Source organism: Maniola hyperantus, chromosome 14, assembly GCF_902806685.2.
Source record: "Maniola hyperantus chromosome 14, iAphHyp1.2, whole genome shotgun sequence".
Classification (NCBI taxonomy): Eukaryota; Metazoa; Arthropoda; class Insecta; order Lepidoptera; family Nymphalidae; genus Maniola; species Maniola hyperantus.
The window spans coordinates 2,249,135-2,263,291 of NC_048549.1; the positions used below are offsets into that span (position 1 = coordinate 2,249,135).

Genomic DNA, 14,157 nt, shown 5'->3' on the forward strand with positions numbered 1-14,157 from the left:
CAATTGCTATTTACAGATCGAGCTAGTTTAATAAACAACGGGCTGTTTACATAATAAATTCGCAACAGAAATCCAATAGAAAAAGCACGTAACGCGGAGTTCGCTCTAAAGGATTCAATATTGTCCTCCTGTCACACCTACGCGTAACATTTTACACTAGTTAGGCTACATCACAAAATAAATGCATCAGATTGTTTGTATCTCTGATAACTGAATTTTTCATGCTCTGATAAATTTTATCTGAGAATACCTTTTTTTTTGTTTAGATACAAGTTAGCCCTTGACTACAATCTCACCTGGTGGTAAGTGATGATGCAGTCTAAGATGGAAGCGGGTCAACCTAGAAGGGGTATGGCAATTTTTATTAAGCCCACACCCCTTTAGTTTCTACACGCGGCCATAGATTTCTCTATAGAAAATCCTAACTTCATTTCATACAACCTGCCGAATAAAGTAATAAGTACATGTAAATAACTTTTCAAAAATGCTTCGCAAAAATTCACCGCGACAAAAAACAGCGCTAGAATTACAAACGCCTACCTGAAGTGAATGAAATGAGCATGAGTTTAAAAAATCCTTGAAATTTCTGAAAGTCAAGGTGACTTTCAGAAAATTTAATGCTTTTTTTTTATCAAGTAGTATGCATGAATAAAATTTAAAACTATATTCAGTTTTAAAGCAGTTATAATAAATTAAAACATCATAGAGACATGAAGGTTAACAATAATTTAGTAATTAAAAAAAATACATTTTTCAACCGTGACTTAATTTACCAGTTACTTGATGAATTTATGCAAAAAAAATATCTGCAATCCTACTAGAAACCATTATAAAGGAATTTTAAATTTTAATCTAAAAAAAAAAATATATTTTCACGGCAATTTTTCAAGATTTTTATTTGTATGTTTTGGTTATTTTAAGATTTTCTACATTGATTGAATCGGGTTGTCAATGTCTTGACGGTGGTTGCCTTCTATACTTCTACATGACTCTTCTACCGGAATGCTTCTACATAATATTTTTTCTATTCGATGACACGTTAACTCTTAATAGCGATCTCCTGGTTGTAAGTGATTATGTCTTATTGTTTAGAAGCAGGCGTTAGAGAAGGTAGCCCCCTTCCATCTAACGCCTGCTTCTAATCTAAAAACCTAGAAATGGTATAGCAGTTTTTAATAAACCCATACCACCACTTGTTGTCTGTGCGACATCGTACCAAAACGATAAATGGCTTCACGGCATCGGTTTTGATGGTAGCGTGGTAACTAGCTACAGCCCACGCCTCCCGCGTAGACGTGACGAACTTTGAATATTTTTTTATTTTTCGGTATTTCCTACTCTGCATTTTCAAACTTTGGATATGCTTTCTAAAAGCGTCGTTAACTTTCTTTACCTGAAAATTTGCTCCGCATTCAGAATACATATTATTGGCAATATTTGGAGCGCTTCAAGTACCAGGAGAGAATAACAAGTAAGCTAGTGGTTTTTGCGACTGGTAGACTTGGTAACTGCACACTTGCATAATCAAGCGTGTTGGTGCGCCGCACACAGCACTAAGGATTACGTCAAACGTTTTGTTTAGCCTTATATGCAGACCTCGGTACGCGTGTACTGCGTACAAACCGGTAAGCCACAACGTGATATTATTTATTATACATACTTCTTTGCGTTTATGTGGTCCTGGTAGCTATTGAGCCAGTAAGGATCAAAAGGGACTAAAAGGAGATGGTCCATCATAGACTCTCTTATGTTACTTTGTGACTTATCTTGTAATAAACTAAAATGTACACATTATTTGTACAATTATTTATTGTTTTGATTTATCCCACCAATGCCTATACTCTTCTTGCTTTCGTCCTGGATTCAATTTACTTATATTTACGTAAAAACTGTTTTGACGAACTTCCCCTCTATCTACACTTATAAAACTGAAATTAAAGAACCTGACTGCAATACCATTTCAGATACAATACTTAAAACTTAAATGATTAAATTGCAAAGGTCATACAATTTTAGAGACGTAATTTACATTTTTTACAAATAAACGTCATACTGGTTATGAATACTGGATGAAATCAGGATAATATTATGTGTTGTGTTCTTGTTTAAGCGAAAAGGTGTTTTGTATTTTTATGCAAAGAAGTGTTTTCGAGAACGAAAAGACAACGACCGCTAAATGTATACTTAGATGTCGGGATTAAATTTGTTTTTAAAACGTAACTTTTTAGGGTTGGCAAAACGAGTTCTATTAATATAACAAGTAATTTCAATAACAATTTTATTAGTCAGTGACTGGATTCTGGAAACCCTTTGAATATATAATCTTGTCTGTCTGTTTGTTACTTTATCGTGGCTAAACTGTCAGGATCTATTTGATACAGGAGTTGTTTAACAGAAAGGTTTTGCTTTCTGTAAAGCGAAGTAGGCCACTTTAACTTAGGCAATATTCAAAGTACATAATATCTGCCTACAGTACGCGGCAGAAAATAATGTACATCGACCTTTAGAAAGAGATAGATGTTTTGCAGAGCATTGTCTCTGTCGTTGAGACCGACAAAACGTCACATAGGTGTGAGTGACAGAGACAACGCTCTACAAAGCCGAAATCTCATTCTAAAGGTCGATGTACATTATTTTCGGCCGCGTACTTACTACAATGTAAAAACTGAAAGGTTTTGAAATACAAAAAATCCCATATAGACTGTTTGCAGTATCAATCTATTAGTTAAAATATTTCAAGGCCTACAATAATACCTTATTATTAGATTTTCTTTGTAATGATATTGGCTATTTTCGATAGCAAATAAATTATTCGCTTGTTTACGCTCAACAGTGGCGCCTGTGCCTGACATTCAGGTCGGGAATCGAAATGCCCACCGGACCGGAAAATAATGTCTTTGCTGCCATTTTCCGAACAATGCCACTGCATAAATATACGTGCTTCATCTTGTCACAATTAATTACTTTTTTTTTCTTTAATAATTTTGCATAAACAATTATACTTACACGATATTCTACAGATAACTAAATTATCAACGAACGTATCAATTCACCGAAACTTAGACTCATTTTTGCAAGTGTCTTAAGAAATGAATTTTCGTCACACAATGTTAGACGTATTGAGTTCTCTTGTATTTGTTAAGTAATTATTATGAAGTAATTATTCCTTCTCGTATTTTTCACCAGCTCAAAGCTAGGTATGCACTTGTCCATAGTCGCTTGTACTGGCGGGTGCAAACCTAGCTTCGTTGCTGACCCTACAACAAAAATCACTGTAACTAGAAATTTGAGACTAAATTAATATTCAAATGAAATCCAAATTATATAGTACGCGACAGGTCGAGATGGCAATCACCCGCGCAGACCGCGCGCTAACCCGGTGCGGGCGCGCGTGGGTAACGTGCGGGTGTGCGGGGCGTTCTCCCGCCTCATACCCCGATTGCCATCTCAACCTGTCGCGGCCTATACGTTTGTATTGAGAGCGCTGGGGCTCCCCAGCGCTCTCAATACAAACGTAGGAAAAAAAAACTACTCTTAAAAGTGTCGACAGCAATTAGCCCGCGAATTAAAACAGTTATTACAATAAATAATTGTTACTCAAAAAAAAACCTCAATTTAACAAACAAGTAGGAAAAACAAAGCGAACAAGAGGCAACCCTATTCGCCATTGGATTTTAAAAAACATAATTTTCCGGTCGTTTTAAAAAGAACCGGTTTTCCGATTCCCGACCTGAATGTCAAGTACGGGCGCAGAATAGTCGCGGTATTATTTTCTTTTTTAACTTTATACGTGTATATAATATGTTTATCGACCACTATATATTTTTTTAGGGTTCCGTACCTCAAAAGGAAAAAATCAACCCTTATAGGATCACTTTGTTGTCTGTCTCTCTGACAAGAAACCTACAGGGTACTTCCCGTTGACTTAGAATCACGAATTTTAGCAGGTAGGTAGGTCTTATAGTCCAAGTAAAGGAAACAATCTGAAAACCGTGAATTTGTGCTTTCATCACAAAAATAAATAACTAATTACATATTATTTTTTGTACAATGGTACGGAACACTTCGTGTGACCTTCGCACTTGACCGGTTTTTTCAACAGTAACTAACTGACTCGCCCCAGTTTTGCATGTTAAAGCCGACTTCTGTGTGCTTAGTATGAAATTTAATAACTCACCAACGTTGATAGAATTCGAGCGTCGAATTAAATTAAATAACGTCACTAAAGCTAAACGTCCTTGATTTAAAGTGAGACGACGGACGAACAGACAGACAGATGGGCAGCGGCACGTTCCCGTCCCGTTGGCACCCATCGGGTACGGAACCCTAAAAACATAATTTTTCGGTCGTATTAAAAATAACCGGTATTTCGATCCCTGAATGTCAAGTACAGTCGTTGTGTGTGTTATGTTTACGAATTTTTTTTCGACACTTGGTGCTTAAACGTTAGTCGTTATATCACCCATTGTTGCATGCAGATACGTGTTTTCTGTTGATATGTAGCCAACAAAATTCTATCAAGGCCGGACTTCTCATAATGTTATCTTGTAACCTGAACCCGTAGTACAAGATTTTACGTCTCACCAAACCAAACCAAATTCGAGAGTCGAAATACTTCCGCGTTACAGTAAAATGGATCTAAACAGCCTTGAATTGAAGTCAAATATTCAATGCCACTGATTTTAATTCCGCAATGTTTCCGCTTGGAGCGCTGGCTGTAGAAGTGTAGACAAACTTGAGCTTTAAAACAAGGCATTTAAGATCCAGTTTACTGTAACGCAGAAGTATTTCGACTCTCGAATTTGGTTTGGTTTGGTGAGACGTAAAATCTTGTACTACGGGTACTGTACGCTTAGTACAAGATTTTATTTCTCAACAACGTTGATAGTATTCGAGTGTCGAAACACTTACGCGTTATGCTTACAACTGCCTTGTTTTAAAGCTCAAGTTTGTCTACACATCTACAGCCAGCGCTCCAAGCGGAAACGTTGCGAATTTAAAATGAGTGGCATTGAATTTTTGACTTCAATTCAAGGCTTTTTAGATCAATTTTACTTTGACGTTATTGTGTTTCGACTCTCTTTTTATTTTAGCAACGTTTGGTGAGACGTAAAGTCCTCGGTTAATCTCAGAGACTATTAGTGCTAGAAATCTGTAATTTGGTTTAAATATTAATCACAAGTGCTGAAATAAAATTTTGATTGTATATTTTTTTTAGGGTAGCTTCCCTACATGTAAAGTGGGATGGATTGTGTGGGAACATCATTTTTCGTTTTCTAGATCCGTTTGTAAAATATGATGTTTCAAAGTGCTAATTTTTATTAGAGTCAAGTGCCCCCCCCCCCCCCCCCCCCTCTCTATCAGCAGTAGTATATATAATCAATTTTAATGGAAAACTATCATGGCTAAGTAGGGTTCACAGGTTAAGGAGTTATATCTGTTTTTCGAGGATTGTGACTACGGAACCCTACACTTGGCCGGTTTTTCTATCTCAATCATAAAAAAACTGCAAAATATTGTTTACATAACAGACTTAGCAACAGATTTATCTCGATATAAAATGGAAATTGATTAATGGCAGGCCACCTATTTTTAACAAATAATATTTTCCTGCTAGACTGCCTAGGCATAATAACTATCTAAGAGTCCGTTTGGTGTAAACAAGATAAATGCATAATAGGTATATATAATAATTTAATTATCTGTTACAGCCTCACGGGTGTTATTATACGCAAATTATATTTTAGGGCCAACGCACACATGCTGCTTTTAGCATCTGCGATCCGCGATTCGTTCGTTTTTAAAAGCTAGAAGCTGCGTTTGAACTTGAACGTCGCACATTGTTTGTAGCAGAAGTTAAAGTGACTGCGTGTTACATTCCGCACACATTCGAACATCATCATCATGATCAACACATCGCTGGCTCACTACAGAGCACCTCTCAGAGTGAGAAGGATTTTGACCATAGCTTACCACGCGGGCCAAGTGCGGATTGGCAGATTTCACACACCTTCGATCACATAGATGGAGATATTATTCTCATGCATGCTGGTTTCCTCACGATGTTTTCCTTCGTCGTTGAAGCAAGTTATATTTAATTACTTAAAACGCACATAACTCCGAAGAGTTAGAGCAGCGTGCCCGGGATCAAACCCCCTACCTCCGATTAGGAGGCGGACGTCTTTACCACTAGGCTATCACAGCTTATACGAACGAGATTCGTACATCAGTCGCAGCGATTTAGGGAGATCTGTAAAACCATGCTCAAACACAACTAATCGCCAAAACGCGAAGTAGTATCGAACAATCGCTGTGCGCAACACGGAACTAAATGTAGCGTGTGTGTGTGTTGGTCCTTAATCGTGATACGTACCTAATCTGTTATCTCAATAATTATTGTACATACATATCTTGAGTTTAAACTCCGTTGCTGAAGTTAGAATTAGTCACTATAATTACAGTATTATTAATTGAATTTTACTAACGATTTGATACTAATCGACAATATTTTATGTAGGTACATACTTAGTTACGTAGTATAAGTCCCGCAAATTGCTAAAGCGCGTGGCTGCCATTTCAGTAACATCAGCACTAGACTGAAGTTTCGAGCTGATTGTATATTTTTACTTAAATATACGTCAAATGACGTCAAAATGACGTCATTTCCATGTTAATGAGACATGGTTCCAGCGCAACCGATTTTTCAACTGGCTAGTTGAAATTGAAATTTATTTGTCGTCGTTTATGTATCGACCGAGTTAAGTGTTTCGTCCGGATTTCGGCCACGCCAACCAATCTCAATGAGATCAAGCGCGGGAGATTTAATGCATATGAAATCAAATTTTATTTCATCAAATCAAAAGTTCCCACTTTTAACTTTTCGGTGCTGTGTACGTTTTGAGCAATTATTTATCACCGCTTTGACAGTGAAGAGAAAACCTGCATACCAAACTTGAAAGCTCTCCATAATGTTCTCAAATTTGTGTGAAGTTTGTCAATCCGCACTTGGCCAGCGTGGTAGACTAGCCAACCCATTCTCATTCTGAGAAGAGACCCGTGCTCGAATTGTTCCAAATCCTAAAAGGTCCTAATCAAAGGTCTAAATCCAGTGTAAATCAAGCAAATTAAAACACTGCTGGTGCGATCCGTCTCAAGTGGGCGCTACGCTTTGCATAAACAACACGACAGACAGATAAATGTGTTTACTAATTACCACGTATCAAGATGCGTGATCGTTTCATTGCGTTTCACGTGGATTTATGTAATGCTAGTGGAATTATTGGTTTTGCTCATTTGATCGCTGCTTACATTATTATCAAGTATCAACTGATACGAGGCTGATTACTACGACTGGCGTAGATACTAATGTTTGTCTCTTAACTAGAGTAGGTACATATGCATTCTGCATCTTATTCTTTTTAATATTTCTAAAAAAGAAGAAAAACGAATATTAAATTAACAACTAAAATAATTATTGCTCTATTGATTCTTCATTCTACCCTACTTTTACAACTACTTTACCATTTTCAAGGCTGGCAGCTCATGTTTACAAGTTTGACAGCTCTAAACTAATACAGGTTTTAAGGTTTGTCTGACCTTGGTAAATAACAATAACTTACAGGAATGTTTCTATTGCAGTGCATGAAGGCGTACGTAGAGTTCGAAGTGTGCAACGGCGCGTACGAAGTGTCGTGTCCCGACGACCGCTGCTCGACCGGCGCGGCGCTCGCACTCGACGAGATCTCGAACCTGGTCGCGCCCACTGTCATGGAGAAGCATCTCAAGTTTAGGCTTAACCACGGTGAGTAGTAGAGCCAGTATCATGAAGGCGTACGTAGAGTTCGAAGTGTGCAACGGCGCGTATGAAGTGTCGACGTCAGCAATACAAATCGACCGCATCGGGCGCTGCGAAAAAGTGCTGATAACTTCACCAAAGTTGATTTTCAGTGCTAAAAATGTTATTGCGTGCGGCTTTCTGAAACTTTGTGATCATAATAAGTGATTTCCTAGCTGGTTTTAATTATGTAGAACCATAACCCAAAATATGTCCTCCAAAGCTCCAATAGGTAATTTCGACCTCTAAAATAGATTAATCCGCTTTCCCAATCTGCAACTAATTTTAATAATACTAGTAAATATTACTAGTTTTAATTATGTAGAATCATAACCCAAAATATGTCCTCCAAAGCTGCTCTGATAGATAATTTCGACCTCCAAAACTTTAGTTTAATCCGCTTTCCAAACTATTAAAGGCTCTCTATGTACGTACAAGCTTTACTTACCTATATCTGTCGCTTTCAACGCACTGTGGTTCCACATGTAATAAATCTCCAATACTCCGCGATGCTTTAATCCCATAATCCTTCTTTTCATCTCAATGTTTGTACGGCGTCTCATATCTAAAAGATGAATAACGTCAAAATACCTACCTATCTAAATGTACTGCACGCTTTCAAAGTTTTATTTTTATTTTTAGGGTTCCGAATGTTGTACAGAAGCAGGCGTTACTTTGCGGAAGTCCATGATAAACAATGAACCAAAAGCTTAATTTGCTGTAATCCGCTGAAACAAGTCAAATCTGTATGGTGCAACATGCAGTATGCGAAATGCACCGCCCGCCCTCCCACTGCTAAACATGCAGCATTTCGCATGCTGCATGTTGCACCATACAGATTTTCAGCGGATTACAGCAAATTAAGCTTTCGGTTCATTGTATATTTAGGGTTCCGTACCTCAAAAGGAAAAACGGAAGCCTTATAGGATCACTTTGTTGTCTGTCTGTCTGTCCATCTGTCTGTCAAGAAACCTACAGGGTACTTCCTGTTGACCTAGAATCATGAAATTTGGCAGGTAGGTAGATCTTATAGCTGACATTTGGGGAAAAATCTGAAAACCGTGAATTTAGGGTTAGATCACACGAAAAAATTAGTATTTACTAATAATTAGTATTTTCAACTTTCGAAATGAATGACTATATCAAGTGGGGTTCCTGAAAGATAATTTTCTGAATTTTCCAGATTTGCACAAATATGAAGTAAATGAGTATTTTTGACCAAAGTTTAATGACCAAAATTTAAAAAAAACATGTAGATGCACAAGTGTTATTCCCGCAAAACTCATTACCATAAGCTTTCGATGTATGATTAGTCTACTATTTTCGAAAAACTAAATAAAATTTGAATTTTCGCGGCCGGATGAATCAAACCACCTTAAAAGTGTTTAGTGTTTACATTAGTATATTTGTCGTTATTCATGTAAACTACGTTACGCGCCAGAAAGTAATGTACATCGGCCTTTAGAATGACATTTCGGCTTTGTAGAGCGTTATCATACCTGTTTTGTCGGTCTCAACGACAGGGACAACGCTCTACAAATCTGCTATCTCCTTCTAGAGGTCGATGTACATTATTTTCGGCCGCGTACTGTACTTACGTGAGCTAAAACTTACAGACACACGAGTAGATATATAGACCAGAGGGGAAGCTTCATACTAGCGGCTGGCTGTAGGTTCACTCACTCTTGCGCAGGTCACGCACACCACGACGTGTCACGGACGCTCCGTTTGCCGCCAAACTGGGCGCACGGAGCGTCCGTGGCACGTTGTGGTGTGCGTGAGCTAATGTGAAGCTTCCTCTCTGGTCTATAATGTCTACTCGTGTGTTACAGGTGTAGTTGCGGCCTAAATTCAAGTAAGTCATGGTTGGCAACCCTCGATATCTTACTAGTCTAGATATTTTGAATATTGCACGCTAGCCATAATCCTTCCTTTATGCTGAATATACCTATTTGCTTTACAACGTCTTACGTTTGGGAGAGGATAACCTCGAACATATCGTACATATTCTGATTTATGTCTTATCTTATTGGAGTTGGAACATTTGCATATCCTATCTACGAATACCTACCTTACCGAAATTACATATAATTATGCTAAAAAAAATGCTAATTTGCACTAAAATTACTTTGAATTTAAAAAAGTTTAAGTAACGTAAATAACGTAATTTTTTCTTGGATGAGATGAGGTTAGTGATAATTCAGTAAATTACTATGCAAATCCAGGGATATAATATTGCCGACATCTTTCTGCTTCGACAAGGCGACCACATACCTCCAAAGTGTGACTGATTTATGTACCTGCTATAGTTCGCGACAGGTCGAGATGGCAATCGGGGTATGAAGCCGGGGGACGCCCCGCACGCCCGCACCTCACCCGCGCTCGCCCGCACTGGGTTAAGGTATGTTTCTGAACCACGCTGCACGCAGCAGTGCTGCCGCAACAGTGCTGTCACCAGCTGTCACAGCGCTGTCGCGGCACTACTGGTCCTCATACAATCTCTATAAGCTATGAGATTACATTCCGAGCTAGGCAGCAATGTTCCGCTACATTGCTGCCGCGACATTGCTGCCTAGTTCGGAATGTAATCTCATATAAGCTTATAGAGATTTTATGGGGACCAGTAGTGCCGCGACAGGACTGTGACAGCTGGTGACAGCACTGTTGCGGCAGCGCTGCTGCGTGCAGCGTGGTTCGGAATCATACCTTTAACGCTAAACTCCAGTGGTAAAGTCTGAACAAAGTCAAAGTGCGCTCTACTATAGATCTCAAGCCTTATAGATAAATAGCAGTTTTTCTTTATATAGAACGTGTTAAGTACGTCTCATGTTTAATTTTTCGCGTATTATTCAAAGTCAAACACAATTATTAACGTTAATAAGAATACAAATTGAAACGGAATTTTAAAGGAGCCTCGTTCGCCGGTTGACTGCCTGAATTATTAAACTTGAATATCCACCTACAGTGTAGAATGGTACCACAGTACCTACCTACTGAATAATACGTAGATGGCTCTTGTAAATTAGAATAGGGGCTGTACGGTTATATTAAAAACTAGCTTATGCTCGCGACTTCGTCCGCGTGGACTACAAAATTTCAAAACCCTATTTCACCCCCTTAGGAGTTAGTCCCTTTCTTAGCGGATGCCTACATCATAATAGCTATCTGCATGCCAAATTTCAGCCCGATCCGTCCAGTAGTTTGAGCTGTGCGTTGATAGATCAGTCAGTCAGTCAGTCATTCAGTCAGTCAGTCAGTCAGTCAGTCACCTTTTCCTTTTATATATATAGAAAACCGGCAAAGTGCGAGTCAGACTCGCACACCGAGGGTTCCGTGCTCGGAAAAATAATGCATAAAAATAAGTAAAAATCTGTTAGAGAATATCAGCACCTCGATTGCGGGAAACCTGCATCAATCATTATTACAATTTCAATTATTGTGATTGGCTGAATTTGTGCAATTCTTATTGCAACAATGCATTGTAGCCAATAGTGAGCGAGCGTCAACCAATCAGAGGTGATTGCGATCGTGACACTGTAGCTGTCAATCTACGGCAATTGCGCACCAGCTGCGCGGAAAAATCCAGTGCGGAATTAATTCCGAACTGGATTTGATACATTTAAATTCAAATTTACGGGACGCACCGCAACTTACCGCATCGTGGTGCGCGCTAGCTCTAAAATAGGTACCGACCCGAGGAAATATATTTTCACCATACAGTATAGTTCAACGAACTGGCTCACATAAACTGTCCGGGACTTGGCATTGTGTAGTTATAAATTCAATTACTTTGCTCACGTCCCTGGATACACCCAGGGTGTGTCGGCTGTATGCTCGCTATACGATATAATAATAGTTACGCTCTATACTTAAAATATATTAGAAAGTATCTATCGATATTCCTTTTAGTACGTGGCTTAAATAAAAACTTGTTTTTAAAAAGGTTTTAAGGGTTTCGTAGCCAAATGGCAAAAACGGAACCCTTATAGATTCGTCATGTCTGTCTGCCCGTCCGTATGTCACGGCCACTTTTTTCTGAAACTATAAGAGCTTCTATAAGAGATCCAGTAAGTACTTAGTTTTTGATTTAGCGTGCAAAATGTTGATAAAGAATTTTATCAAGTTTCCTTTAAGGTCTAAAGAAACGTATAAAGAGTACAGTGATTGGCTCTACGTTGACACGTTGATATGTCAGTCCGTCACTTTATGTATAGAAGATGCATATAAATATAAAACCGACCAAGCGCGAGTCACCGAGACTCGCGCACCGATGTTTCTGTGCTACAATAGTATTTTTTCGACATGTTGGACGATAAATCAAAAACTATTATCCATAAAAATAAATAAAAATCTGTTTTAAAATTGAAAATACTAATTTTTAGTCCATGAACACATTTAATTTTTTTTTGTGATGTAACCACAAATTCACAGTTTTCGGATTTTTTCCTTTACTTGTGCTTGCTATAAGACCTACCTACTCTGCCAAATTTCATGATTCTAGGTTAACAGGAAGTACCCTATAGGTTTTGACAGACACGACAGACAAACGGACTGGCAGGACAGACAGACAACAATGTGAGCCTATAAGGGTTCCTTTTTTTTCTTTTGGGGTACGATACTTTTGAACCCTAAAAACAAGTCGGGTAAATAGAAGTTAAGCCTCATCTGATTATTATCTACAAGTGGTTAAGAGGCCGTATGCTGTAGCGCTCTAACGAGTTTCAGCTCGAGTTTTAAATGTGTGCGTGTACCTCACAATGGCACCGTAATCTGCACTCACACATAGACATGGCATACTTATCTTAGGTCGGACAGGCCTATATTGATACTTTGCGTAGTCGATTCCAAAAATTCTAAGCTCTTATAGAACACAATTTTGGATCTTTAATATGTTTTTTTTTTTTTTTTTTTGTTAGATTTATTTATTTTGTATTAAGATGTGTAATTACTTACACAGTTACTTACACATAGGTAAACACCTATAAGAATGCATATTATAAATGCGAAAGTGTTTTTGTTAGTTGGTTTATTAGTTTGCTGGTTTGTCCTTCAATCACAAAACAACAGATTGGCGTAATTTTTTTGCATGGATATACCTAATTAAAGTGACAGTGATCTGGAGAGTAACATAAGTTTTATCTCGGAAAACCAAAAAGTTTGGATGGGATAATTAAAAACGTAAATCCACGCGAATGACGTCGCGGGCATCAAACTGCGATGAACAATGGAAGGAACCCGATTACTAACTAATGTTTATGACATTGGTCAATAGAGTAATCTGGTTATCTCGGGTATACCATTGTTATTTTCATAAAGAAGTACTCTCAGGCACGTAATATTACCGTGTCTTAGGTGTGCAGGCAATTGTCTATTGTACAGGTGCTAAGCTTTAGGTAAATAAAATTTGCACGTGCTGAATTCTTGCAGGGACATTTATTGTTTGTATTTGCTTCTAACCGACTTTTCAACCGATCGACAATGGCCCGATTACTACCTAAAATATTATATTACAAAAGACTTGATGATTAGGTAGGTACCTACTATTATAAGTAAACTAATATTTGGTCGTATTCAAACTGTGATGTTTTTGTTACATATTCTTTTTTCTTGTTAGTACAAGAAAAAAGAATATAAGTGTTGACCGGCCTAGACTTTCACGCTTTCTTTTAGCCAATTTTGATGAGTACCTACAGAGATGGAAAATTAGTTGAAGAATGCTATTCTATGTTATATAATATAATATATTCTATGATCGATAGTTTTTGAGAACTGTTGGGGTCCGCTGGTAATTAGGGTTCCGTACCCGAAGGGTGCCAATGGGATCTTATTACTAAGACTCCGCTGTCCTTCCGTCTCACCATCCATCCGTCCGTCCGTCTGTCTATCAGCGGGCTGTATCTCAAGAACCGTAGTAGGTAGAGAGTTAAATTTGCACAGGATGTGTATTTTATTGCCGCTATAACAACAAATCCATACTAATATTATAAATGCAAAAGTGTGTCTGTCTGTCTGTCTGCTAGCTTTTCACGGCTCAAACGTTCAACCGATTTTGACGAAATTTAGTAGAGATAGCTAACATCCCGGGGAAGGACAAATGCTACTTTTTATCCCGGAAAATTGAAGAGTTCCCACAGGATTTTAAAAACCTAAATCCACGCGGACGAAGTCGCGGGCATCATCTAGTACGTAATAAGAATTTAAAATGCCCGCCTTGAAAGAAAAGTGTCATTTCTTATAGGATGGTATAGAATTCTTTGTGTCAGTCCGACTCGCACTTGACCCAAGTGCGCAAGGTCTTGCACATTTTTAGTATTGGGCCCATG

At 38.2% G+C, this 14,157-nt stretch overlaps 1 protein-coding gene and 1 long non-coding RNA gene across 4 annotated transcripts in view; both read left to right on the forward strand.

The window, feature by feature from the left end:
• Positions 1-14,157, forward strand: part of LOC138403241 (uncharacterized) — a 251,882-nt gene that overhangs the window by 170,445 nt on the left and 67,280 nt on the right. The gene's annotated exons all lie outside the window — the stretch shown is intronic.
• The window catches only part of LOC117988107 (probable E3 ubiquitin-protein ligase RNF144A), a 197,743-nt gene that overhangs the window by 61,733 nt on the left and 121,853 nt on the right, over positions 1-14,157 (forward strand). For all 3 annotated transcript variants that reach the window (XR_011237517.1, XM_034975209.2, XM_034975210.2), the window contains one exon: positions 7,639-7,801. Coding sequence is in view for 2 of the 3 variants with exons in the window: in XM_034975209.2 (XP_034831100.1) it covers positions 7,639-7,801 (163 nt within the window). In the remaining variant the exon portion in view is untranslated. The remainder of the gene's footprint in view (positions 1-7,638; positions 7,802-14,157) is intronic.